At 38.3% G+C, this 26,358-nt stretch overlaps 1 protein-coding gene across 1 annotated transcript; it reads left to right on the forward strand.

Moving 5' to 3' along the window:
• The first annotated feature begins 9,835 nt into the window (after positions 1 to 9,835).
• Positions 9,836 to 11,668, forward strand: LOC112818014 (proline-rich nuclear receptor coactivator 2-like). The gene has a single exon (XM_025865285.2). It carries the CDS (start codon positions 10,214 to 10,216, stop codon positions 10,631 to 10,633), a length of 420 nt encoding a protein of 139 aa, XP_025721070.2. The 5' UTR covers positions 9,836 to 10,213; the 3' UTR covers positions 10,634 to 11,668.
• The last annotated feature ends 14,690 nt before the right edge of the window (positions 11,669 to 26,358 follow it).

The following is a 26,358-nucleotide window of genomic DNA, read 5'->3' on the forward strand; positions in this document are numbered from 1 at the left end:
GAAGAAATGGATACATTCCTAGAGATGTATAAACTACCAAATCTGAACCAGAAAGAAATAGAAAACCTGAACAGACCCATAACCACTAAGGAAATTGAAGCAGTCATCAAAAATCTCCCAACAAACAAGAGCCCAGGGCCAGATGGCTTCCCAGGGGAATTCTACCAAACATTTCAAGAAGAATTAATACCTATTCTTCTGAAACTGTTCAAAAAAATAGAAATGGAAGGAAAACTTCCAAACTCATTTTAGGAGGCCACCATTACCTTGATCCCAAAAATCAGACAAAGACCCCATCAAAAAGGAGAATTACAGACCAATAGCCCTGATAAACATGGATGCAAAAATTCTCACCAAAACACTAGCCAATAGGATCCAACAGTACACTAAAAGGATTATTCCCCACGACCAAGCGGGATTTATTCCTGGGCTGCAAGATTGGTTCAACATCCACAAATAATCAATGTGATATAATACATTAATAAAAGAAAGAACAAGAACCATATGATCCTCTCAATAGATGCAGAAAAAGCATTTGACAAAGCACAGCATCCTTTCTTGATTAAAACTCTTCAGAGTGTAGGGATAGAGGGTACATACCTCAATATCATAAAAGCCATCTATGAAAAATCCACAGCGAATATCATTCTCAATGAGGAAAAACTGAGAGCTTTCCCCCTAAGGTCAGGAACATGGCAGGGATGTCCACTATCACCACTGCTATTCAACATAGTACTGGAAGTCCTAGCCACAGCAATCAGACAACAAAAAGAAACAACAGGCATCCAAATCAGCAAAGAAAAAGTCAAACTCTCACTCTTTGCAGATGATATAATACTTTATGTGGAAAACCCGAAAGACTCCACCCAAAACTGCTGGAACTCATACAGGAATTCAGTAAAGTGGCAGGATATAAAATCAATGCACAGAAATCAGTGGCATTCCTATACACCAACAACAAGACAGAAGAGAGAGAAATTAAGGAGTCGATCCCATTTACAATTGCACCCAAAACCATAAGATACCTAGGAATAAATCTAACCAAAGAGGCAAAGAACCTGTACTCAGAAAACTATAAAATACTCATGAGAGAAATTGAGGAAGACACAAAGAAATGGAAAAATGTTCCATGCTCATGGATTGGAAGAACAGATATTGTGAAGATGTCAATGCTACTTAGAGCAATCTACACATTTAATGCAATCCCTATCAAAATACTATCAACTTTTTTCAAAGAAATGGAACAAATAATTCTAAAATTTGTATGGAACCAGAAAAGACCCCAAATAGCCAGAGGAATGTTGAAAAAGAAAAGCAAAGCTGGTGGCATCACAATTCCAGACTTCAAGTTCTATTAAAAAGTGTTCTTATTAGGTACATTTTCCCCTTTCACTGATAATCTGTATTATAATTTGTCATATTAATAGGTTTAGAATTGATAATTTAATATACATTATCAGCAGTTTACATACAGTTAACAAAGCTTTGTGATAAATTTCACAAATCCAAGTCAATATTTTATAATAATTATATAAAATGTAATGCCTGCTTTTTTTCCCTATGCCTCTGACAACTGCAAGTATAAAGTTGATAGCACTATAGTAACTACACCACTGAAATTTAAAGGAATAACTTCCAACATTTGTAAGTGCAACACTACTAATTAGTAAATGTGAATGTCTGAAAATGAACTCTTAAGCATTTACACACTAAATACTGCACAATCACATGTTAACATTTATAAACCATTATTCATTCACTTTATTAGCAATCAGATTCAAAAATTGTTCCTTTTTTTGTATTCTTCACAAAGAAAACTAAATCTCGCCCACCAATTTAACTTCAAGAGAATGCCTCACTGAGCAAACAAGGCACCAACTGAAAGGCTCATTATTGCTAAAATTTGTTTAGTGCTTAATATTTTTGAAAATGTGGTTTCATATTCAGTAAGCCAAAGTTGATTCATTAATATATTTAGTTTTGACCCTGCAATAAACTACTCATGGATTACTCACAATCTTTCCAGACAATCCTCTTGGTTGTAGGAATGCATTATGGCTCTAACAAGATCAAGGTGGCCTGGTTAGCTGTCCTCATTAAAGCCAGTCCCAGCCTTATGAGGGCTAAGAGTACATATCTGCCTGAAGAACTATGACTAAAAAATTTCACAAAGTCTTCTAAGTCTCAGAGTATTTCATTCATCAGTTTTCATGGTGTAGTCCTGGCTTTACCTACACAGAATTTCCCATCATTAGGACGGTATTCATTATTTGGTAACAAAAGCAAGGACATATTCCCCAGAAGTGTGTTACTGAATTACAGTAGGCGCTAGCCACATATGGCTGGTTAAGTTTTAATTCATTAAACTTATTAAAAATTCATTTCTTTAGGGGCACCTGGGTGGCAAAGTCTGTTGAGCATCCGACTCCTGGTTTTCACTCAGCTCATGAGCTCAAGGTCATGAGATCGAGTCCCATGAGGGGCTCTACGCTCAGCATGGAGTCTGCTTGAGGTTCTTCTCTCTCCCTCTCCCTGCCCCTCCCACTTGTGCATACTCTCTCTCTAAAATAAATAAGTAAATCTTTAAAAAAAATTCAATTCTTCAGTTGTAGTATCCCCATTTCAAGTGTTCAATATCCACAAGTGGTTGGTGGCTCCCATGCTGAACAAAGCACATCATTTCGTCACGGTGAAAAGTTCTCTTGGACAGTACTGCTCTAAAAAGTCTATAGAGTATCTGGTTAAGACCTTGGGCCTTGATTAAGATTCAACTTACATTTTATTAGAGTCTTGGGTGTATCTCCATTATGGATTCATAGATGTTATTCTTTGTCAAGGGTCACAACAATCCTAATGGATACATATTCTTCTCATTTTAGAGATGAGAAAACCAAGGCAGTGTATAACACAAGAGTAAATGACAAGTTCATTCATGCTCTTTCACCATAGCATAGTGCCTCAAAGAATAAAACATATTCGAGGACAATCCCCAAGAACAAGCATGAGAGATAATAATGCTCTAGAGAGAGCTCAATTTGGAAAAGGTTTTTCCTGATGTGAAGGAACACTAAAATAAGAATGTGTATGCCTGGGAAGAACGACACAAGGAATGGACTAAGAGAAAATCTGGAACAGAGAGCCCTAACCAGAAGGAGCACTTGGGTTTGTTTTTTCTTTTACATATTCAATACATACTAGTGTTATATCCTAAGGCAAATTTAAAATATAAAAAACCTCTACACATTAAGATAGACTTCCTAGTGTTAGTTATGGAAAAGGAAAAATAAAAACTACTTAAATATCTAAGGATAGAAATATAGATAAAGAAACTCAACAGAATATTACCCAGCCACTGGAAACAACTGTTAGGAAGCCAATAATAACACAACGAAGTGCTTTGACATACTCTTTGGTTCAGAAGGTACAGCTGATTCAAAAAACATATGTACAACCTATGGAATGGGAGAAGATATTTGCAAATGACATAACTGATAAAGGGTTAGTATCCAAAACATATAAAGAATTTATACAACTCAACACCCAAAAACCAACCCAATTAAAAAATGGGCAGGACACATGAACAGACATTTCTCCAGAGAAGACATCTAGGTGGCTAACAGACACATGAAATGATGCTCAACATCATTTACCATCAAGGAAATGCAAAACTGTAATGGGATATCACCTCATACCTGTCAGAATGGCTAAAATCAATGACACAGGAAACAACAGGTGTTGGTGAGGATATGGAAAAAAAAGAACACTCGTGTACTGTTGGTGGGAATGCAAACCGGTGCGGCCACTGTGGAAAACAGAATGGAGGTTCCTCAAGGAGTTAAAAAAAAGAACTACCAGGGCACCTGTGTGGCTCAGTCATTACGTGCCTGCCATCGGCTCAGGTCATGATCCCAGGCTCAGGTCATGATCCCAGGGTCCTGGGATCGAGCCCCACATCGGGCTCCCTGCTCAGCGAGAAGCCTACTTCTCCCTCTCCCACTCCCCCTGCTTGTGTTCCTTCTCTCACTTTGTCTCTCTCTGTCAAATAAATAAATAAAATCTTTAAAAAAAAAAAAAAGAACTACCCTATGATCCAACAATCATACTACTGGGTATTTACCCAAAGAATACAAGAAAACTAATTCAAAGGGATACATGCATCCCTATGTTTATAGCAGCATTATTTATAATAGCCAATTATGGAAGCAGCCCAAGTGTCCATCAAGAGATGAATGGATAAAGAAGAGGTCATATATATAGATATATAGAGAGAGATAGATATTGATATAGATATACTATTCAGCCATAAAAAAGAATTAAATCTTGCCATTTGCAACAACATGGATGGAGCTAGAGGGTATGATGCTAAGTGAAATAAGTCAGAGAAAGACAAATACCATATGATTTCACCCATTTGTAGAATTTAAGAAACAAAACAAATGAATAAAGGGAAAAACAGAGAGAGGCAAACCAAGAAACAGACTCTGAAATATAGAGAACACACTGATGGCTACCAGAGAGGAGCTGGGTGGGGAGATGGATGAAATACAGGATGGGGATTAAGGAGGGCACTTGTCATAATGAGCACTGGGTAATGTATGGAAGTGCTGAATCACTATACTGTGTACCCGAAACTAATGTAAAACTATTTTAAAAAGAAAGTTACACTTACAAAAAACACAAAATCCAAAAACACATGTACAGTTAAGATGACAACAATGTTAATGAAGTGTACCAAAACTTGCATGGGAAGACATGAAATACTAACAGTTGGAACCACTGACTAGTTAGAATTTATTTTTCCCTCTATGTTGCAATGCTTGAAAATTACATGAACTGTACAATTAAGAAATGGTAAATAACATTAAGCAACAGGACAATTTGGAAAGAGTTAAAATTAAATGGGAAGAGACAACTGATTTGAAGAACTTCAATTAAAGTCCCCTGATAATACAATAAGTGGCTTTCCTTATGTATTCACCACCTACCCCTCCTCCCCAAACATACTGGTCTCCCAAACTATGTATTAGTGTTATTTAAAAATATACCTAACAGATCGAACCTACATATGGCAGTACTGTCATATTTCAAAGATCTATCAAAAGAAAACTTGTTCTCTCACTCACAGGTATGTACACACCATCTCCAGATGTTTCCACAGCTACTGTGTCTGTAAGTAACTATTATTAGGAATTAGAATCAAGGCCAGAAAATGTCAGATCTGAGAGATATTCCAGAAAATAATGTAAGGGCTATGGAAAATTATCATACATATGTTCACAAGAAGAAAATAATTGCATAAATTATTATGTTTTACCTCAACTTATCCCACTCACTTGCAGATTTCACCATAAGTGAATGAACACATGCAGGGACATTAATGTACTGTAATTCAGATGTGATTTGCAAAAATGCAATAATAAATATCACAACATATATTATATTGGGCTTTCCACTCTTCATTTAAAATGGGTCTCTTCTCGAAGCATTAGAGACGATGGACTCTGAAAAACAAACTGAGGGTTCTAGAGGGGAGGGGGGTGGGGGGATGGGTTAGCCTGGTGATGGGTATTAAAGAGGGCACGTTCTGCATGGAGCACTGGGTGTTATGCACAAACAATGAATCATGGAACACTACATCAAAAACTAATGATGTAATGTATGGTGATTAACATAACAATAAAAATTATTAAAAAAAATAAAATGGGTCTCTTCTGGCACCTGGGTGGCTCAGTCAGTTAAGCATCTGACTCGGTTTCAGCTCAGGTTGTGATGTCATGGGTCGTGAGACTGAGCCCCACATCGGTCTACATGCTCAGCAGGGAGTGTGCTTGAAGATTCTCTCCCTCTGCCCCTCCCCCCAACCCGTGTATTCTCTCTCTCTCTAAAATAAATAAATAAATCTTTAAAATGTGTTTCGTCTGGAGAAATATTTCTCATCCCTATCAATATAGATAACTTCTAAAAAGTAGTTGAGGTTTATGAACTTCAGTAACACAAAAAGAATGAAAATGTACATTTATCTTTATTGGAAAATAGGTTTTTAAAAATTTAATGGTTTTACTTTAATTTCCTTGCTGCAAAATGAGGGAAGTAAAATAACAATGAGAAACTATGGTGGAATATCTTTACTAAGGAATCCCTCCTACATCCCAAGTGGGAAAATTCAGCTTACTCCTCAGGTCAATAAAGCAGAATTTAGAATGAAACTTAAAAGGTGCAGGGTTTTGCAATGAAAACAATTAAGAAAAGGAACTTGACTGAAAAATTGTTTCAGTTTTTAATGCAATGTTGGAGAAGTGTAAGTGCAGCCCCAATCCATACAACTTCCAGGATGCACATTTTCCCAGAGGAGAGGACCAGAAGTGGTGTTATCCATTGGTCACTGGTCTGCCCAGCAAGTTAAAAGGAAAAATTTGTTTCTCCAAGTGGGTACCGTTCTTAACTTCAGAATATCCTAATTCCCTTAGTTTTTTTTAAAAATAATTTTATTTATTTGTTTATTTATTTATTTGAAAGAGACAGAGAGAGAAGCAGACTCTGCACAGAGCACAGATGCCCATGCAGGGCTAAATCCCATGACCCTGAGATCATGACCCGAGCCAAAATCAACAGTGGGATGCTTAACTGACTGAGCCATCCAGGTGTCCCTACCTTAGCTTTTAATATTGATTTTTCTTCCAAAGATCCATGAGGAGGCATGACCTCGTTCCCATATATAGATATTGTAGAAAAGATGCCTTGGCTCAAAAGAGATTATTCATTCATTTACTCAAAAATATAAGTTCCAAATTGATCTTCTTTTCCTACCATGAGTAGTCACTGCAGTTTCTTCCTGAGTTGATATTTCTGAAATACGGAATATCTAACCATTAATTTAATTAGGCCTCCCTCTCTGATTTAAGTTGCCATTCCTTTAGTATGCTATAGAGGCTAATGGATTCAAGTGACTCTGAGAATTTGTCCCATAAAAATCAGTTATATTTCAAAGGCATAAATAATCTCTCAGTTGCTAATCTAAAACTGTCCATCTAAAAACAGAAGTCGTCTCTTACATACAGTCTCCACTGCTCATGGTGTGATTTGATATAATAGTTTATATTTCACCTAGAAATATCAGTGTTCTTCTACACACACAGACGCTAGGACACTGCCCTCTAGGTGCTCTTGAAATTCACTATAACATTACTGATTAGAGATTCTTATATTTTGTAGATTCCAGATAGTCCATCAGTCTACTTAATCACTACATTAATTGTATTTGATATTAGACATATCATTTTTTTCCAGCTGCATTTGCTTTGGTGACAACTGCACAAGCCCCCATCTTTGAAAGCATTTAAAATACTGTGTTAACATCCTATTATATCCTCACCAGAATTTGTAAGGGTGGCAAGACACAAACGAACAAATCAAAGTATATAATTTTTTTTCACAGAAATAAAGAGAAATGAAACAGTGACTTGATAGCAAATAAAGATCTGTACTTAAAAGTTGAAGGCTGTGTTCATTAGATAGATGTAGATCTTGAAAGCTCAACATCATATGCAGTGACATAATTTAGAATACTAATATGTAAACCATTTGAGTCTATTATAAAATAGCATTCTGGTGAGAGGAGCAAACATCCACAAAAAAAATTACATCTGGTGGTCTAGTTCCAAATCTGACAAATATGGGTGATTCTTTCATATTATAACTCTTTTACTCCCTGTCTCTGTTCATAAAAACCACCTTTTGGGGCACCTGGGTGGCTCGGTCCGTTAAGCATCTGCCTTTGGCTCAGGTCATGATCTTGGGGTCCTGGGATCAAGCCCCACATCAGGCTCCCTCCTCAGTGGGGAGCCTGCTTGTCTCTCTCCCTCTGCTGCTCCCCCTACTTGTGGTCTCTCTCTCCCTCTCTTGCTCTGTCAAATAAATAAATAAAATATTTTTAAAAATTAAAATAAAAACCGTCTTTTGTTTTTAATATTGTTATTTCTTCAGTGATGCAATGGTTATATTTTTTGATTTCCAATAAAATTAATACAAAGTCTTAAAATAATGAAGTGAGGGACAGCGTATACAAATACCATTTATCCTTGTCTAAGAGAGTGTCTATGTGAGATCCCATCAGCATTGTTTTAAAACAAAGACAAAACTACCAGGAGGCAGATGAGTACGTCTAGGGGAAAGAGTTCCTGTCCCTCAAGGCTATTGTTGGCAACAGAACAGGGCTTATCACAAAGAGGCAGTATGTAGAATCTGACAAAGCAAGAATAGTTACTAGATGGCTAGGCAAGAAAGAGGTTGGTTCCAGAAAGTTCTGGAAAGAAAAATACATGCTCGGAAGTACCATATATATGAGTGTGACCTTCTTTCTCAAAGACACAAAAGCATACAGGAACTATTAGGTAATAAAAAAGACTAGAGATTTAGCACCCACATTTAATATGTGGGCTTTATATGGATCCTGATTTAAATAAACCCAACTATAAAAAGATATCTCTGAAACCATCATGGAAATCTAATAAAAATCCAGTATGGGGATGCCTGGGTAGCTCAGTCAGTTAAGCATCTGATTCTTGATTTCAGCTCAGGTCATGAACTCAGGGTCCTGGGCTCAAGCCCCACATCAGGCTCCATGCTCAGCACGGAGTCTGCTTATCCCTCTCCCTCTGCTCCTCCCCCTGATTTGCAGGTGCTCTCGGTCTCTCTCCCTCTCTCTACCCCCCCTCTCAAAAATAAATAAAATCTTTAAAAAAATAAATTAATTAAAAAATCCAGTATGGAGTATTAAAGACTTATTGTTAAATGTATTCAGTGTAATAATAATATATGTGAAGATATATATATATACACACAGGTATCCATCTATGTGTATATATTCATATACTGATCAGAGATACATACTTAAGTATTTTTGGGTAAAATGATATGATGTCTGAGATTTACCTTAAAAGAGTCCAGCAAAATTAATTATAAAAAAAAGGGGGATTAGGGCGCCTGGGTGGCTCAGTTGGTTGGGCGACTGCCTTCGGCTCAGGTCATGATCCTGGAGTCCCGGGATCAAGTCCCGCGTCGGGCTCCCTGCTCGGCATGGAGTCTGCTTCTCCCTCTGACCCTCTTCCCTCTCGTGCTCTCTCTCTACCATTCTCTCTCTCTCAGTAAACAAATAAAATCTTTTTAAAAAAAGGGGGGATTAAATGAAGCAATAAAAGATTGGCTTAATATTCACAGATGTTGAATTCGGCTGATGGATACCTGGGCTCATTATATTATTCTTTCCAGGGTTGGAGATATTTGAAAATTTCAATAATAAATTGTCTTTTTAAAAGTAAAGATTTCAATGGGTAGTCTAGCAGGCAGGGAACAATTCTAGACAGAAAAGAGGATGATTCCAGAGACTGCCACTCAGGCAGATAAACACAGAGTAATCAACAGTTACGGATAGGTCAGCAAGGTCCAGAATCATGGGATTCCAACTGTCAACAAAGTCAGCAAGAGGAATTAAATTAACTCTTGGAGCTAGAGCAGAGCCTGTTTTCTCCCTGTTCTTTTTCACACTAACTATATAAAGGGCAGCCTGGTGTCTTCAGTGCCTGTTCTACCTAAAGGAGATCAGGGGCCTGAGCTAATTCCTGTCCCTTCTCAGTTACAAAGACTGGGAGACAGAGACACAAGGATTTCTACACACAATCAGACGATAAAATTCCATTTGCTCAATTAAACGGAAGAAGGAAAATCAAACTCATAAATGAAAACATTTATACAAAAATGCAGTTCATGTATAGGTCTACTGTGGCTATAAAGATAAAACATGGGGTTACTAAAAAAAAAAAACAGGGTAGAAGCAGAAGGAGGAGGTCGGGTCGGGACGCCAAGGTGGCCAGCAGCTAGCTCATCAGTGCCCGTGGGCTTTGTTCGTTCCGTGCCTCGTCTCTCCCTGGAAGGGGAGGGAGGCTTCGACGCTGAGCAGGAGCCGCCGCCGCCACCGTCCGAGCTTGAAGTGGCTAGGACTTCTCTCAAACTTGTGTGCTGAGGAGACTCAGATGTTGGCCTCAGCTCCTAGGCTGAACTCAGCAGATCGGCCCATGAAAACTTCTGTATTGAGACAAAGGAAAGGATCCGGCAGAAAGCAACACCTATTATCCTGGGCTTGGCAGCAGGGAAGGGGACAGGTAGTGGAAATCCTGCAATCCGAAAAGCAGACTGAAAGGTGACAAAGAAGCTGAAGATGGGTGGCGGAGAGAGGTATAACATTCCAGCCCCTCAATCAAGAAACGTTAGTAAGAACCAGCAACAGCTTAACAGACAGAAGACCAAGGATCAGAATTCCCAAATGAAGATCGTTCATAAGAAGAAAGAAAGAGGACATACTTATACCTCATCAGCAGCTGCACGGCAGGCCATGCAAAATGGGGGAAAAAACAAAAATTTCCCAAATAATCAAAACTGGAACTCTAGCTTATCAAGTCCTAGCTTACTTTTTAAGTCTCAGACTAATCAGAACTACGCTGGAGCCAAGTTTAGTGAGCCACCATCACCAAGTGTTCTTCCTAAACCACCAAACCACTGGGTTTCAGTTTCTTTTAATCCTTCTGATAAGGAAATAATGACATTTCAACTTAAAACCTTACTTAAAGTACAGGTATAAAGTAAGATACTAATGTTTAAATTTAGTTATATTTAAGGGTAGTTGTCCATTGTTCAGACCAAATTCATTAGGGAATTTATCTGTAAAACTGCTAATGAATGTAGAAAATACAGACATCATCTTAACCTGTTTTACCTGTTGTGTGCACTGTGTTGTAATGGTAGTATCAGTGCAACTTAAAATTAACTAAATTATTGCTAATTGTACTTGATATTGTGTTCTCAATTGAGTAACTCTTAAACCTGTCAAGTTTAGATTTGGGGAATGGTAATAAGCTTTTCCTATTGGTTGGGCAAAAATACTAATTTAAGAATATCATTCATGGATCAGATTGACTTGTTGAAAACGAGTCAATCTGATTATAAGCATCCAGTTAAAAGACATACAGGGATTGAAAAGTAGTTGAATATTTGAGTTTTAAGTCCTAGAACCACCCAAACCAGTAATACGCCAACAACCTGATGCACTGCCAAAAAGAAAATGTGAATTTTTCTTAAGAGAATAGTTGCATTTTAGTAAACTGTGTGCTGGTGAATGTGGAAAGGGCACTAGGGGCTATCTAATTTAGAATGAGACCATATACCCCAGTGGCCGTTTTCTTTCATGCAGTATCTGCCAACTAAAGCACCAAAACCATTTTTTAGAGACAGTATTTGGTGGTCACTGGGTAGCTTTCAAAATACATTTTTGTATTATAGCACTGCATAAGCTATTCTGACAGTGATCTGGTCTCAACTCATTCCCCGCAAAGCTTAAAAGTGGGGAGCTATATAATGTGAAAGTTTTAAGTACCTAGGAAAGAGCCATGTAAATATATGTAATAAACTTGTAGCATATGTAAAGTTTTGTTGGCATTTATCCTACGAAAATAGAATATTTTAGTATGAATTTGCTGAATGTAAGACCATGGACTCTGTTTTTATACTATGGCCTGATTTTAAAGGTCCAAGATAATTTGTTTTTAAAGTTTGCCCTTGTGCTAAAGTGCCAGTGTATGTATAATTGATCTGGTTGTAAACTATATTTCAAAGTAAATCCTAGTGTAATAAGTTTTATATAACTGTAAAGGTTTTAAGCTGATAAAACACTTCCTATTTTTAAGAGATGTGAAATGCAGTATGGGACTGTTTTAATTCTTCTTCCTTAAGCCCAAAGATTAACTATTAAAGGGTCCCTCCAACCTTAAAGATTCATTTTGGCTTTCAATAACTTTTGTAATCTATAACAAATATAGTTTAGCATATGTCAGTATATATATTTTTTGTTACTAGTCAAAGTGCAACCCAGGGGACCATTTATGCAAAAGATGTAATTTCTTGCATAATACCTTGTTGATACCATGTTTTACCTAAGTATAACAGCTAACCCAACAGTAAATTACAAACGTGTGTGGGCGAGTCAATTTAAAATTCCTAAGTGCCCTATTCTAATTTGGCAGCTTTTTGACATTTTAAAGCAGAATGGCCAAGTCGTATTTCTCCAAGTAAACTTAGATGAGGTAATAATATTGCTCAAGTCAAATAATGCTATCCTAAATTCAAGTTTACATAGTACTTAATGTACATACGTGAATTTCAAGCATGAAATTAAAATAAAATTGCTTCTCCCCCCCCCAAAAAACAATGCAAATATTCAATATATGTTTGCTTTGCGAATTAATTCATAGAGAAGCCAGGACAGGGGGAGGAGGGAGAAGCCTCTCCTCGATCATTTTTATTGACAAAAGAAAATAAACATGGAACTTTATAAAAATCAGATTTGTCCTCTTGAGATGAATTCCATTTAGATGTCTCATGAACACTCAATTCCAACATATTATACTAATTAATTTCCTCCATAAATTCACTATAATTTTGACTTTGCTCTCTCTTTAATAACATTATCATCCCAGTCATTCAATTCCAAAATTCCAGAGAGACTTGTGACTTTTCCTTCACAAACAAATCCTCTAATGCAGTATTTCTTTAATTGGCCCCCTTTTTCTTCTATGCACTGCTACTGCTCCAAATCAGGCCAGGATGTTTTCTCACAGACAGTCATACTTGTCTGTTTATGTGGCAATCAACCATTTTTCCTCCTAAAATATTACTTCTTTCAACACCATTTAATTCATATACCCTATGTGTCCTGTCTATGCCATGGAGTGGAAGTGAACTATACAGCTTAAGGGTTTCTCGACTACGATTAAGCTACTTGCCTTGGATTTCCTTCTATCCCACCAGATGGAAATGACAGTGACACTAAGGACCTTCAAAAATGTGGATTTAGGATGGCTGAGATGCCTCACAAACCTCAGTCCTGGATATCCTCATGGAGCCATTCTCATCTACTTTTCCTGGACTTCTCTGTATAACAATGGTTTTGAGGAGGTCTCTTTGTTAGAATAGTTTAATCTGTGCCTTATCTAATGCACAGAAAAAGTTATTTTCAGGAGAGCAATACCATGATAAACACAGCTCAATCCAGCACTTTTTTTTTTAGGAAAACCAACCTTTTTTTTTAGCTGATTTATTTTTTTAAAGATTTTATTTATTTATTTGACAGAGAGAGACACAGCGAGAGAGGGAACACAAGCAAGGGGAATGGGAGAGGGAGAAGCAAGCTTCCCGCTGAGCATGGAGCCTAAGGTGGGGCTCGATCCCAGGACCCTGGGATCATGACTTGAGTTGAAGGCAGACGCTTAATGATGGAGCCACCCAGGTACCCCATGAAAACCAACCTTTATATGAAACTGTTAAATGGTGAATATTATTCTATTAGAGGCTGAACATTATTGAGTTTGGGGAAGATTTATTTGGCAGCAGTGTTTAGAATGGTCTCCTGCCCAAATCTCACTCTGGAGTTTGAAAAATTTAAGTCCAAATGACAAAGTGAACTTTGTACTTAGATTACTATGGGCATTCTAAACTGAGCATGTCGAAAACTAACCTCAGCTTCTGGACTTCTACTCACGTCCCACTGACCTGAAGTTATCAAGTGTCCCCAACCCAGCTTAAGCCCAGGGGATTCTATCACTAAAGGGAAGAAGGTTATAACTGATATGGGGGAGACTAGCAATCTCTGCCCAGTTTTTTGCCAAACAGACTTCCTATTTCTAATCATGCATTCAAATGGCTCTATGTTCCAATGTCACAATGCTTTTCAAGGGTCACTGAAGGGATTCAACTGAGTTTCTAAAGTGTACTCCATGCTATCACAGTTCTTCAAAGCTTGATAGAGATATTTTGGGAATGTTATTTATCTTCAAACCTCACCCGCCAAAATCCTGCCAATTCTTTAAGACCCAGACCAAATTCTGCTATCATGAAGCTTTGTAGATCCTTTTGACTTCAGCCCAATCACATATCCATACATGCAATGAATACAGGCATCAACTCTATGCCAAGACTTGGATTAAGATGTAGGATATTTGAAGTGAATAAGAACGTATTCCTGCCTAGGGGCGCCTGGGTGGCTCAGTCGTTAAGCGTCTGCCTTCGGCTCAGGTCATGATCCCAGGGTCCTGGGATCAAGCCCCGCATCGGGCTCCCTGCTCCACGGAGAGCCTGCTTCTCCCTCTCCCACTCCCCCTGCTTGTATTCCCTCTCTCGCTGTGTCTCTCTCTGTCAAATAAATAAAATCTTAAAAAAAAAAATATTCCTGCCTAGATGGTGTCATTCTTGCCCTCTATGTCTCTTTCTTTCATTCAATTTTCTAGTTGTTACATTCTATACTTAATTGGAATTATTTGTTCACATGATCAGTTTTTATTTCATCAATTCCTTGGGGCCAGAAAACACACCTTGCTTTTTTTTCATCCCCCCATCAGAGGCCCCTGTGTAACAAAAGACATCACCTATTACATAGTCACAGAGTGAATCAGCTGAAAGAATGAATGAAAGTATAAAGCATATTGTCAGTATCCTCTAAAGCATCTCTTATACTTAGTTCTGTGATTCACTACTTTTCAAACTGACTTTGCTTCATAGGGAACCACATTATTTTCTTCCAAATCTGTTATTGCTCCCCAAATCCAAGTAGGCTTTGTGGCTTAAATCTAGGAATATTTTTCAATCAGATGGCTTCTGAGATAGTATAAAATAGATATTTCAAAATAGAATAAGCTGGGCTTCTGGCACTTTAAATACAGACATGTTTTCCATTTGACAAAGTACAGCAAACTTTCTTGATCAAAACTCTTCAGAGTATAGGGATAGAGGGTACATACCTCAATATCATAAAAGCCATCTATGAAAAACCTACAGCAAATATCATTCTCAATGGGGAAAGTAATTGAGGAAGACACAAAGAAATGGAAAAACGTTCCATGCTCATGGATTGGAAGAACAAACATTGTGAAGATGTCAATGCTACCTAGAGCAATCTACACATTCAATGCAATCCCCATCAAAACACCATCCACTTTTTTCAAAGAAATGGAACAAATAATCCTAAAATTTGTATGGAACCAGAAGAGACCACAAATAGCCAGAGAAATGTTGAAAAAAAAAAAGCAAAGCTGGTGGCTTCACAATTCCGGACGTCCAGCTCTATTACAAAGCTGTCATCATCAAGACAGCATGGTACTGGTGCAAAAACAGACACATTGATCAATGGAACAGAATAGAGAGCCCAGAAATGGACCCTCAACTCTATGGTCAACTCATCTTTGACAAAGCAGGGAATAATGTCCAATGGAAAAAAGATGGTCTCTTCAACAAATGGTGTTGGGAAAATTGGACAGCCACATGCAGAAGAATGAAACCGGACCATTTCCTTACACCACACACAAAAATAGACTCCAAATGGTTGAAAGACCTAAACGTGCGACAGGAGTCCATCAACATCCTAAAGGAGAACACAGGCAGCAACCTCTTCCACCTCAGCCGCAGCAACTTCTTCCTAGAAACATCGCCAAAGGCAAGGGAAGCCAGGGCAAAAATGAACTATTGGGATTTCCTCAAGATAAAAAGCTTTTGCACAGCAAAAGAAACAGTCCACAAAACCAAAAGACAACCGACAGAATGGGAGAAAATATTTGCAAATGACATATCCGATAAAGGGCTAGTATCCAAAATCTCTAAGGAACTTATCAAACTCAACATCCAAAGAACAAATAATCCAATCAAGAAATGGGCAGAAGACATGAACAGACATTTTTCCAAAGAAGACATCCAAATGGCCAACAGACACATGAAAAAGTGCTCAACATCGCTCGGCATCAGGGAAATCCAAATCAAAACCTCAATGAGATGCCACCTCACACCCGTCAGAATGGCTACAATTAACAAGTCAGGAAACGACAGATGTTGGCGGGGATGTGGAGAAAGGGGAACCCTCCTACACTGTTGGTGGGAATGCAAGCTGGTACAGCCACTCTGGAAAACAGTATGGAGGTTCCTCAAACAGTTGAAAATAGAGCTACCGTACGATCCAGCAATTGCACTACTGGGTATTTACCACAAAGATACAAATGTAGGGATCTTAAGGGGTACGTGCACCCCGATATTTATAGCAGCAATGTCCACAATAGCCAAACTGTGGAAAGAGCCAAGATGTCCATCGACAGATGAATGGATAAAGAACAGGTGGTATATATACACAATGGAATATTATGCAGCCATCAAAAGGAATGAGATCTTGCCATTTGCAACGACGTGGATGGAACTGGAGGGTGTTATGCTGAGTGAAATAAGTCAATCAGAGAAAGACATGTATCATATGACCTCACTGATATGAGGAATTCTTAATCTCAGGAAACAAACTGAGGGTTGCTGGAGTGGTGGGGGTGTGGGAGGGATCAGGTGGCTGGGTGATAGACACTGGGTAGGGTATGTGCTATGGTGAGTGCTGTGAATTTTGCAAGACTGTTGAATCACAGATCTGTACTTCTGAAACAAATAATGCAATATACGTTAAGAAAAAAAAAAGAAGAAGATAGCAGGAGAGGAAGAATGAAGGGGGGAAATCAGAGGGGGAGACGAACCATGAAAGACGATGAACTCTGAAAAACAAACTGAGGGTTCTAGAGGGGAGGGGGGTGGGGGGATGGGTTAGCCTGGTGATGGGTATTAAAGAGGGCACGTTCTGCGTGGAGCACTTGGTGTTATGAACAAACAATGAATCATGGAACACCACATCAAAAATTAATGATGTAATGTATGGTGATTAACATAACAATAAAAAATTAAAAAAAAATACAGACATGTCTTCCTTAGTTCTCCGGACACTTCATTAAAATTATAATACATAGAATAGAAAGGCCTAAGGCTCCCAAACCATGGCAGTAGTGCTATCAACAGACAAACAATGATAACAAATATCTGTAAAAAGATCAGCATATCCAGGAGTATTGTTAATAACTCAGCAAAACCATTTGCAACCAAGAATACCCACGGAATGGGTATAGTCAATGACCCTGAAGAAACGTGTAACTCAGAAAGACCAAGTGAAATAGGAGGGCAAGAATGAGAATTTGTGCTGATAACTGATTAATTGTAGCCAGTATTTCTCCCTACTCCTATAGCAGCCTCCTTTTGATTCTCATTGAACAAACAAACAAACAAACCATGGTACTCAGGTATTTACCACACCTTCCCAACTCTTTTCTTCCCTGGAAAGAGTGACTACACCCCAGCCAAACACCCAGCATGACAGCCAAACAGCCCTGCAAGTGAAGAATCAGTTTGTACTAGAACAAAAGAAGAGAGGTCCTCAGGCGGTGGAGAGAGTCCAATGGAAGGAAAAGACATTAAGAATGAGTCTTCAGACAATACTGAAAGTATGATAAGATAATTTTCCGGATTTAAAAAAAATCCATTTGAATTTGACATTGGAAACTTAGCTCACTGTCATAGGAGCCATAACACTGAGCCAGTTAGAGAACAAACTATTATTCTATCATGCTGCTAGAATCAGTAGCAAATAATAATCACCTAACCAAAATACTGTGTATGAGACATCTATGGATGCATAACAAATTACCCCTAAAGTCAGTGATTTCAACAACAATAAACACTGATTATCTCCCAGAGTCTCTGCAGCTCTGGAATTTGGGAATAGCTGGGTGAGAGGTTCTGGCTTGCCGTTTGCCATGAAGTTGCTATCAAAATGTTGGCCAGGGCTACAGTCATCTAAACTTGACTGGAGTTGGAGAATTCAATTCAAAGACAACTCACTCACATGGCTGACAAACTGGTATGAATAATGGCTAGAGGCCTCAGTCCCTCCCCACATGCACCTCTCTCCAAGGCTGCTTGACTATCTTCTTGATGTGGTGCCTGGCTTCTGCCCAGAGTAACTATGATGGTTAATTTTATGTGTCAACTTGGCTGGGCCATGAGGTACCTAGAAATTTGGTCAAACATTACCCTGGGCGAGTCTATGATGGTGATTTTGGCTGAGATTCATACTTCAATTGATAGACTGTGTAAAGCAAATTGCCCTCCATAATGTGGATGTACCTCTTTCAATCCATTGAAGGTCTGAATAGAACAAAAATGCTGACCCTTCCCAGAGTAAGAGAGAATTCTTCCTGCCTGATAGCTTTTGAACTTGGACATTAGAATTTTTCCTGTTTTCAGACTCAAACTGAAACATCGACTCTTCCGGGGTCTTAAGCCTAATAGGCCTTCAGATTGGAACTGCACCATTAACTCTCCTAGATCTCCAGCTTGCCAATTTACTCTGTAGATCTTAGAATTTGCCAGACTCCATAAGGCATAACCTTATTCCTTATAATTAATCTCTTTTACATACACACACACATATATACATAATCTATTATATTATTATATATTTTATTATATATCTATTGGTTCTGTTTCTCTAAAAACCCTAATACAACAAGTGATCCAAAAATTTACTTAGAATAATGGAACAAAAGAAATGGAGGTTAAAAATGTTTCAGAGGGAGGAAAAAACACGTGGAAGAATTTACATTACTGATATAAAACTGACTTGGCAGGAGCAGAAAGAGGTAATGAGATATTGATAATAAGCTGACTGTGCATCATCAATCAGGAAAGCTGTAGCTAAACCATACATTTAATAAGTAAAAAAATTATCATATAATAATAGCATTTAGAAATAGTACAGTAGCCATAAAAAGAAATGAAAGCAGAAATTTTTCAAACTCCTTATGGGGGGGCGAGGGGGTAATACAAAGAAGGGGTGATTGAGGGCAGGAGATCAGTGATTGTATTATAAACCTATCTGTCCAGCAGATTGGTTTTAAAACATATACATATATAACTTGGTTTTAAAACATATACATGTATAACTGTGGCAAAATTTTTAAAAAGTCATTTTTCTAAAAATGAATAAAATAATTTATTTTTGAGAAAACTAAACAAAGCATCAAAAAAGGCTATAAATCCTCATTTTCTTTATGTAAAACTTTTGTTTCCTATTATTGAAGAGCTGATTACCAGAGTTGTCCTCTGCTTTATTTTATTTTATTTTATTTTATTTGAGAGAGAGAATGAGAGAGAGCACGAGAGGGAAGAGGGTCAGAGGGAGAAGCAGACTCCCTGCTGAGCTGGGAGCCCGATGCGGGACTCGATCCCGGGACTCCAGGATCATGACCTGAGCTGAAGGCAGTCGCTTAACCAACTGAGCCACCCAGGCGCCCTGTCCTCTGCTTTCTGACGGTGACTAGAAGTCATGTATATCATCCAGATAGGATCATTCATAAAAAGAACATTTGATCATTCAAAATGCCAAGCAGCACGGGAAACCTTTCATATGAATCAATACATTCTATCTTCAAAGATGTTATTTTGTAACTTGTCCAGGGCTCATAGGTACTAAACGACAGACTAAAGAATCAAATACCTATATGTGAACATAGAGCAGATGTTCTGAATCTATCGCCTTGAAAAGAAAACTGGGAAAGGGGCATAAGGCCTAGAAAGAGGGAGCAGTTTTAAAAAGTTGTAAAGGATGGAAAGTTCTGGGGAAAATCATGACTAGCACTCACATGTCCTCCTTCCTTTTCCCTGAATTCTTTGCATACCTCCTACCAAAAGAATCTTTTTTTTTATTATGTTATGTTATTCACCATACAGTACTTCATTAGTTTTTGATGTATTATTCCATGGTTCGTTATTTGTGTAGAACACCTAGTGCTCATTGCAATACGTACCCTCCTTAATACCCATCACCGGGCTAACCCGTCCCCCACCCTCCTCCCCTCTAAAACCCTCAGTTTGTTTCCCGTAGTCCATAAGTCTCTCATGTTTCCTCTCTTCCTCCGATTCCCCCCCTTCATTTTTCCCTTCCTTCTCCTAATGTCCTCCATGCTGTTCCTTATGTTCCTCATATGAGTGAAACCATATGATAATTGACTTTCTCTGCTTGACTTATTTCACTTAGCATAATCTCCTCCAGTCCCATCCATGTCGATGCAAATGGTGGCTGATGGCTGAATAATACTCCATTGAATATATGAACCACATTTCAAAATAATGTTTCTTTTTTTTAAGATTTTATTTATTTGACAGAGAGAGACACAGCGAGAGAGGGAACACAAGCAGGGGGAGTGGGAGAGGGAGAAGCGGGCTTCCCACCGAGCAGAGAGCCCGATGCGGGGCTCGATCCCAGGACCCCAAGATCATGTCCTGAGCCGAAGGCAGACGCTTAATGACTGAGCCACCCAGGTGTCCCTCAAAAGAATGTTTCTAAAACCAAACTATGAGTATTCCCAGTCCAGGTTCCCATACTGCCTTATGTCTAGCTTATCCTTCTCTAACCATGCTATACAAAAGGTGCCTCTTTATGTATCTGCATCCCAAACTAGACTGTAAGATCCTTAAAGAGGTATCCCCTTTATGTTTGTATCTTAATGTCAAGCCACATATTTTGTGCATAGCCCGCACTCAATAAAGGCTGGCTGGATTATTCGAATAATTATGTTTATGCTCACACTGCCCAAAATATCTTTAATCAATAAGCATTTATTTAGCGTGCATGATATGCCAAGTACTGAGGCACAGTTATTGTCCTTGGAAAATTTACAATTTAGAGGCAGAGGAACTCACATTAAAACAAACAAAAATAAATAAAGAAACCACTGTGATAAGGCAGGCAGCACAAGTCCTGTTTGTTCAGTACTTGTTGTTCAGTACTGGGGGAAGGGGTTAGAGAAAGAAAGATACTGTATTTAAATATCAGAGTTAAAAAGTAGTGACAGTGTTACTTTCGGGTACTGAGGAAACTACAAATCCCATTTTAATATGACTTTAGCAGGCAGGATGCTTACTGGATAGTGTCCCCTTAAGTCACACCATTGATTCAATACAGGAACAAATAATTATGGAGGTTCTATATATCTGTCATTTTGATTCATAGGCACCATGTTGGTATACAGTGAATCTTGCTTTCATGCACCCCTTGGTTCTTCCTATCCTCTTGGAAACATAGTTTAACAAGAAATAAATTCTGGTTTGATCAGTTGATAGGGTTTTTTTTTTTTTTCATTTTTATTTGCACAGCTATCTTTGGAGAAAAAGCCCACAGAGCAAACTGTGTGTAACCTGTATTCAAGCTACATGGCACTCTTCTGAAATATAAGGCAGTGAATACGAATGACAGTCTCTAGTCCTGTCTTTTCCAATCAGGAGGGAGTGACTAACATGAAGTCTCAAGAGTAGACTTTATAAGAATCCCAAGTAAATAGGAAAAAAAAAATTTAAGGCCAAACCCATTGAAATTAGACAACCTTCTTGACAAATATATTCCCTAACTTTACATACACAATTTAGTTGGACACCAATATCAAGACCAATACTGTACTAATTAGCCAGACTAAAGATAATGTGAAAATTTCTCTGTGACTAAGGAAGTCAGTTTTAATTATGAGGAGTTAATTTTAATAGGATTTCCAAACAACCTGAATTATACAGTAGATTCATGATACATCTTGGTCAATCACATGCTTTTATATCTTGTTACCTATATCACAAACATTTCAAGCTCGTCCTTATTTAGACTCCAAATTAATTCTTTTGACTTATCTTACCCTGGTTTCTCATAAATTTCCAAGATATTTTTTTGATATTTATGCTCATTTAGTCTAATTTAAGCTTTTATCACCCAAAAGTCCAATTTTGTACTTTGATTATATCTAAAAAGTTAGATTTTCCCCATGGTCTTCAGCTAAAGCCTTTTTTATGCCATGAATTACACTGGGAGTCCACCTCTGGAGTCTTAAGATAATAGTAATTCTAAATCAGCTTTAATAGTCACTTAGTAGAAGCACAGGCCACTTAGCATTCTCTCCATCTTTCTCATCTTCATCTACTTAAAATCTAAAAAGGCTTATGAAGTGTGCCTTCAGTGTGCAGTAGTCTCCTGTCCAGTCACCAAATGTGAAATAAGGAAATACTGTGATGGGCTTCAGGACATGACCCCCAGCGCCCATCCCCCCCAATATGGCACACAGGCACACTAAAGATCTTAAGCTGAAGGAATTCTAGAAAATGGCACAGGCAGGAAGGTATCCCTGACGTCACCTCTTGCCCTTCTCAGGAAGAGGTCATAAAACTCCCATGTGAAACACACCCTCCCTGTATCAGGGGGAAAGAAGACATTCTTATCACCAGAGACAGGGAACTGGGGGCCGAGAAACCTGTATAAGGAAACCTTGTTAAACTAATTCTCATTATTCTTACCTTCGTTATTATTTCACCATTTACTACCCCAGCCCAACTGCCTGTCTTGTCAATTCTTCACAAATGTACTGTTTCTCTGTCTAAAAAGTGTAAAAGCTTTCTGCTCTGGTCACTTCTCCAGGTCTTCATTCTCTTGTGAAAGCTCCCATGTACATGTAAAGATTCAATAAAAATTGTATGCTTTTCTCCTGTTAAACAGTCTTTGTTGGTTTAATTTTCAGACCCACCCAAAGGCCCTTAAAGGGTGGAGGAAAACTTTTTTCTCCCCTACAGTTGGTAATGCAAAATGCTAAAAGGGATAGTGAAGTCCAAGGCAGTAGAGAAAAATGTCCACTGATCATTTTTAGGTGGTATCTTGTTGTACTTTAACCTGCTAAATTAAAACTACAGAAATATATCTCTTAGAAAAACAGAAATGGAAGGAAAATTTCCAAAGTCATTGTACGAGGCCAGCATTACTTAATCCCCAAACCAGACAAAGACCCCACCAAAAAGGAGAATTAGAGACCAATATCCCTGATGAACATGGATGCAAAAATTCCCACCAAAATACTAGCCAATAGGATCCAACAGTACATTAAAGGGTTATTCACCACGACCAAGTGGGATTTATCCCTGGGCTGCAAGGTTCGTTCAACATGTACAAATCAGTATGATACACTACATTAATAAAAGAAAGGACAAGAACCATACAATCCTCTCAAAAGATGCAGAAAAAGCATTTGACAAAGTACAGCATCCTTTCTTGATTAAAACTCTTCAGGGTGTAAGGATAGAGGAAACATATCTCAATCTTATAAAAGCCATCTGTGAAAAACCCACAGCAAATATCATTCCCAATGGGGAAAAACTGAGAGCTTTTCCCCTAAGGTCAGGAACACGGCAGGGGTGTCCATCATCACTACTGCTATTCAACATGGTACTAGAAGTACTAGCCTCAGCAATCAGACAACAAAAAGAAATAAAAGGCATCCGAATCAGCAAAGAAGTCCAACTCTCACTCTTCGCTGATGACATGACACTTTATGTGGAAAACCCAAAAGACTCTACCCCAAAATTGCTAGAACCCATGTAGGAATTCAGTAAAGTGGCAGGATATAAAGTCAATGCACAGAAATCAGTTGCATTTCTATATACCAACAAAGAGAGAGAAGAAAGAGAAATTAAGGAGTCGATCCCACTTACAATTGCACCCCAAGCCATAAGATACCTAGGAAAAAACCTAACCAATGAGGCAAAGGATCTGTACTCAGAAAACTATAGAATACTCATGAAAGAAATTGAGGAAGACACTAAGAAATAGAAAAACATTTCATGCTCATGGATTCGAAGAACAAATATTGTTGAAATGTCTATGCTACCTAGAGCAATCTATACATTCAATGCAATCCCTATCAAAATACCATCAACTTAATCCTAAAATTTGTATGGAACCAGAAAAGACCCCGAATAGCCAGAGGAATGTTGAAAAAGAAAACCAAAACTGGTGGCATCACAATCCTGGACTTCCAGCTCTATTACAAAGCTGTAATCATCAAGACGGTATGGTACTGGCACAAAAACAGACACATAGATCAATGGAACAGAATAGAGAACCCAAAAACGGACCCTCAACTCTATGGTCAACTCATCTTTGACAAAGCAGGAAAGAATATCCAATGGCAAAAAGACAGTCTGTACAACAAATGGTGTTGCAAAAATTGGACAGCCACACACAGAAGAATGAAACTGGAGCATTTCCTTACACCATATACAAAAATAGACTCAAAATGGATGAAAGATCTCAATGTGAGACAAGAATCCATCAAAATCCTAGAGGAGAACACAGGCAGCAACCTCTTCAACCTCATCTGCAGCAACTTCTTGCTAGATACATCTCCAAAGGCAAGGGAAGCAGAAGCAAAAATGAACTATTGGGACTTCATCAAGATAAAACCCTTTTGCACAGCAAAGGAAACAATCTACAAAACCAAACGACAACAAACAGAATGGGAGAAGATATCTGCAAATGTCATATCAGATAAAGAGCTGGTATCCAAGATCTATAAAGAACTTATCAAACTCAACATCCAAAGAACAAATAATCCAATCAAGAAATGGGCAGAAGACATGAACAGACATTTCTGCAAAGAAGACATACAAATGTCCAACCGACACACAAAAATTGCTCCACGTCACTTGGCATCAGGGAAATACAAATCAAAACCACAATGAGATACAACCTCACAGCAGTCAGAATGGCTAAAATGAACAACTCAGGAAACAACAAATGTTGGCAAGGATGCAGAGAAAGGGGGACCCTCCTACACTGTTGGTGGGAATGCAAGCTGGGGCAGCCACTCTGGAAAACAGTATGGAGGTTCCTCAAAAAGTTGAAAATAGGGGTGCCTGGGTGGCTCAGTCGTTAAGCATCTGCCTTCGGCTCAGGTCATGATCCCAGAGTCCTGGGATCGAGCCCCGCATCGGGATCCCTGCTCAGCGGGAAGCCTGCTTCTCCCTCTCCCACTCACCCTGCTTGTGTTCCCTCTCTCCCTGTCTCTCTCCCTGTCAAATAAATAAATAAATAAAAATCTTTAAAAAAATAAAATTTGAAAATAGAGCTACCCTACGACCCAGGAATTGCACTCTTGGTTATTTACCCCAAAGATACAAATGTAGTGATCCGAATGGGCACATGCACCCCAATGTTTATAGCAGCAATGTCCACAATAGCCAAACTGTGGAAAGAGCCCAGATGTCCATCGACAGATAAATGTATAAAGAAGATGTGATACACACACACACACACACACACACACACACACACACACACACACTGGAATGTTACACAACCATCAAAAAATTGAAATCTTGCCATTTGGAACGATGTGGATGGAACTAGAGGGTATTATGCTAATCAAAGTAAGTCAATCAGAGAAAGACAATTATCATATGATCTCACTGATATGTGGAATTTAAGAAACAAGGCAGAGGATCATAGGGGAAGAGAGGAAAAAATGAAACAAGATGAAAACAAAGCGGGAGACAAACCATAAGAGACTCTTAATCATAGGAAACAAACTGAGGGTTGCTGGAGGGGAGGGGGTTGGAGGGATGGGGTAACTGGGGGATGGACATTGGGGAGGGTATGTGATGTAATGAGCCCTAGGTATTATATAAGACTGGTGAATCACAGACCTATACCTCTAAAACCAGTAATACATTATATGTTAATTAATTGAATTTAAATAAAAGAGAAAAAAAGAAATTTTATCAAGGATGTTGATCAATATATTTTTGTGAGTAGAAACCCATCTTATATTGTTTCCACTTTTATGATGATCACCTATACCACTGAAATTCATCCTCTGCTGATATGCTCACCAATTGCCTGAGCATTTCGTGTAGCCATTTTCCAAATTCAAACTTTGTATTAATTCATTCATTTCTTCTGGGAAGCCAAAATGCGTGAGGGTTAGATCAACAGTGGTTCATGTACTATGGACTCATTTGAAACATGCAGCCAATCACTGGGCAAGGATATAAAACACCTGCTGTGTTCCAGGCACTGTTCTTGTCATTGACGAGGGACTCGTGAAAGTTTCATCATCAAAAAACTTCTTTGGAGAAGAGGACTTTTTTGGTTTGGTTTTGCTTGCAGAGATGGTGTTCACAATATATTACAGAAACTATTTTAGTGGAAAATAATCCTTAATAGGTTGATGTGAAAATATTATTGTAGTATAAAGCATTTAGCATGGAAAAAGCATCTCAGGCCAGAACAATCTTTCATATCATATGATGGACTGGTAAATTACAGAAAGAGGTCTTAGATTTTGAGATGTGCTTCCCTATAAAAATACGTATTTTTAAAAAAGCCCTTGGTATTAGAAAAAAGTTAAATTTGAAATGATATTTAAATATAAGGGCAAACAGCTCATGATTTACATAAACATTTGGAGAAATTGCTGGCAGACAGTTCTTCTGTTCTCTTCCCTGACTCCCCTAAGGTTAAAGAATCAGGCCGGACCTGACCATCTTAGTGAATAACAATAGATGTGGAAAATAAGAGTTTAGTGGGGAGCCTAAAAATAC

The sequence above is a fragment of the Callorhinus ursinus genome, unplaced genomic scaffold, assembly GCF_003265705.2.
Source record: "Callorhinus ursinus isolate GAN/ISIS: 27379988/994484 unplaced genomic scaffold, GSC_fseal_2.0 scaffold16, whole genome shotgun sequence".
In the NCBI taxonomy this organism is placed as follows: Eukaryota; Metazoa; Chordata; class Mammalia; order Carnivora; family Otariidae; genus Callorhinus; species Callorhinus ursinus.

Coding starts and splice junctions, on each gene's coding strand:
- LOC112818014 (XM_025865285.2), top strand. CDS start 10,214: ATGGGTGGCGGAGAGAGGTATAACATTCCAGCCCCTCAATCAAGAAAC.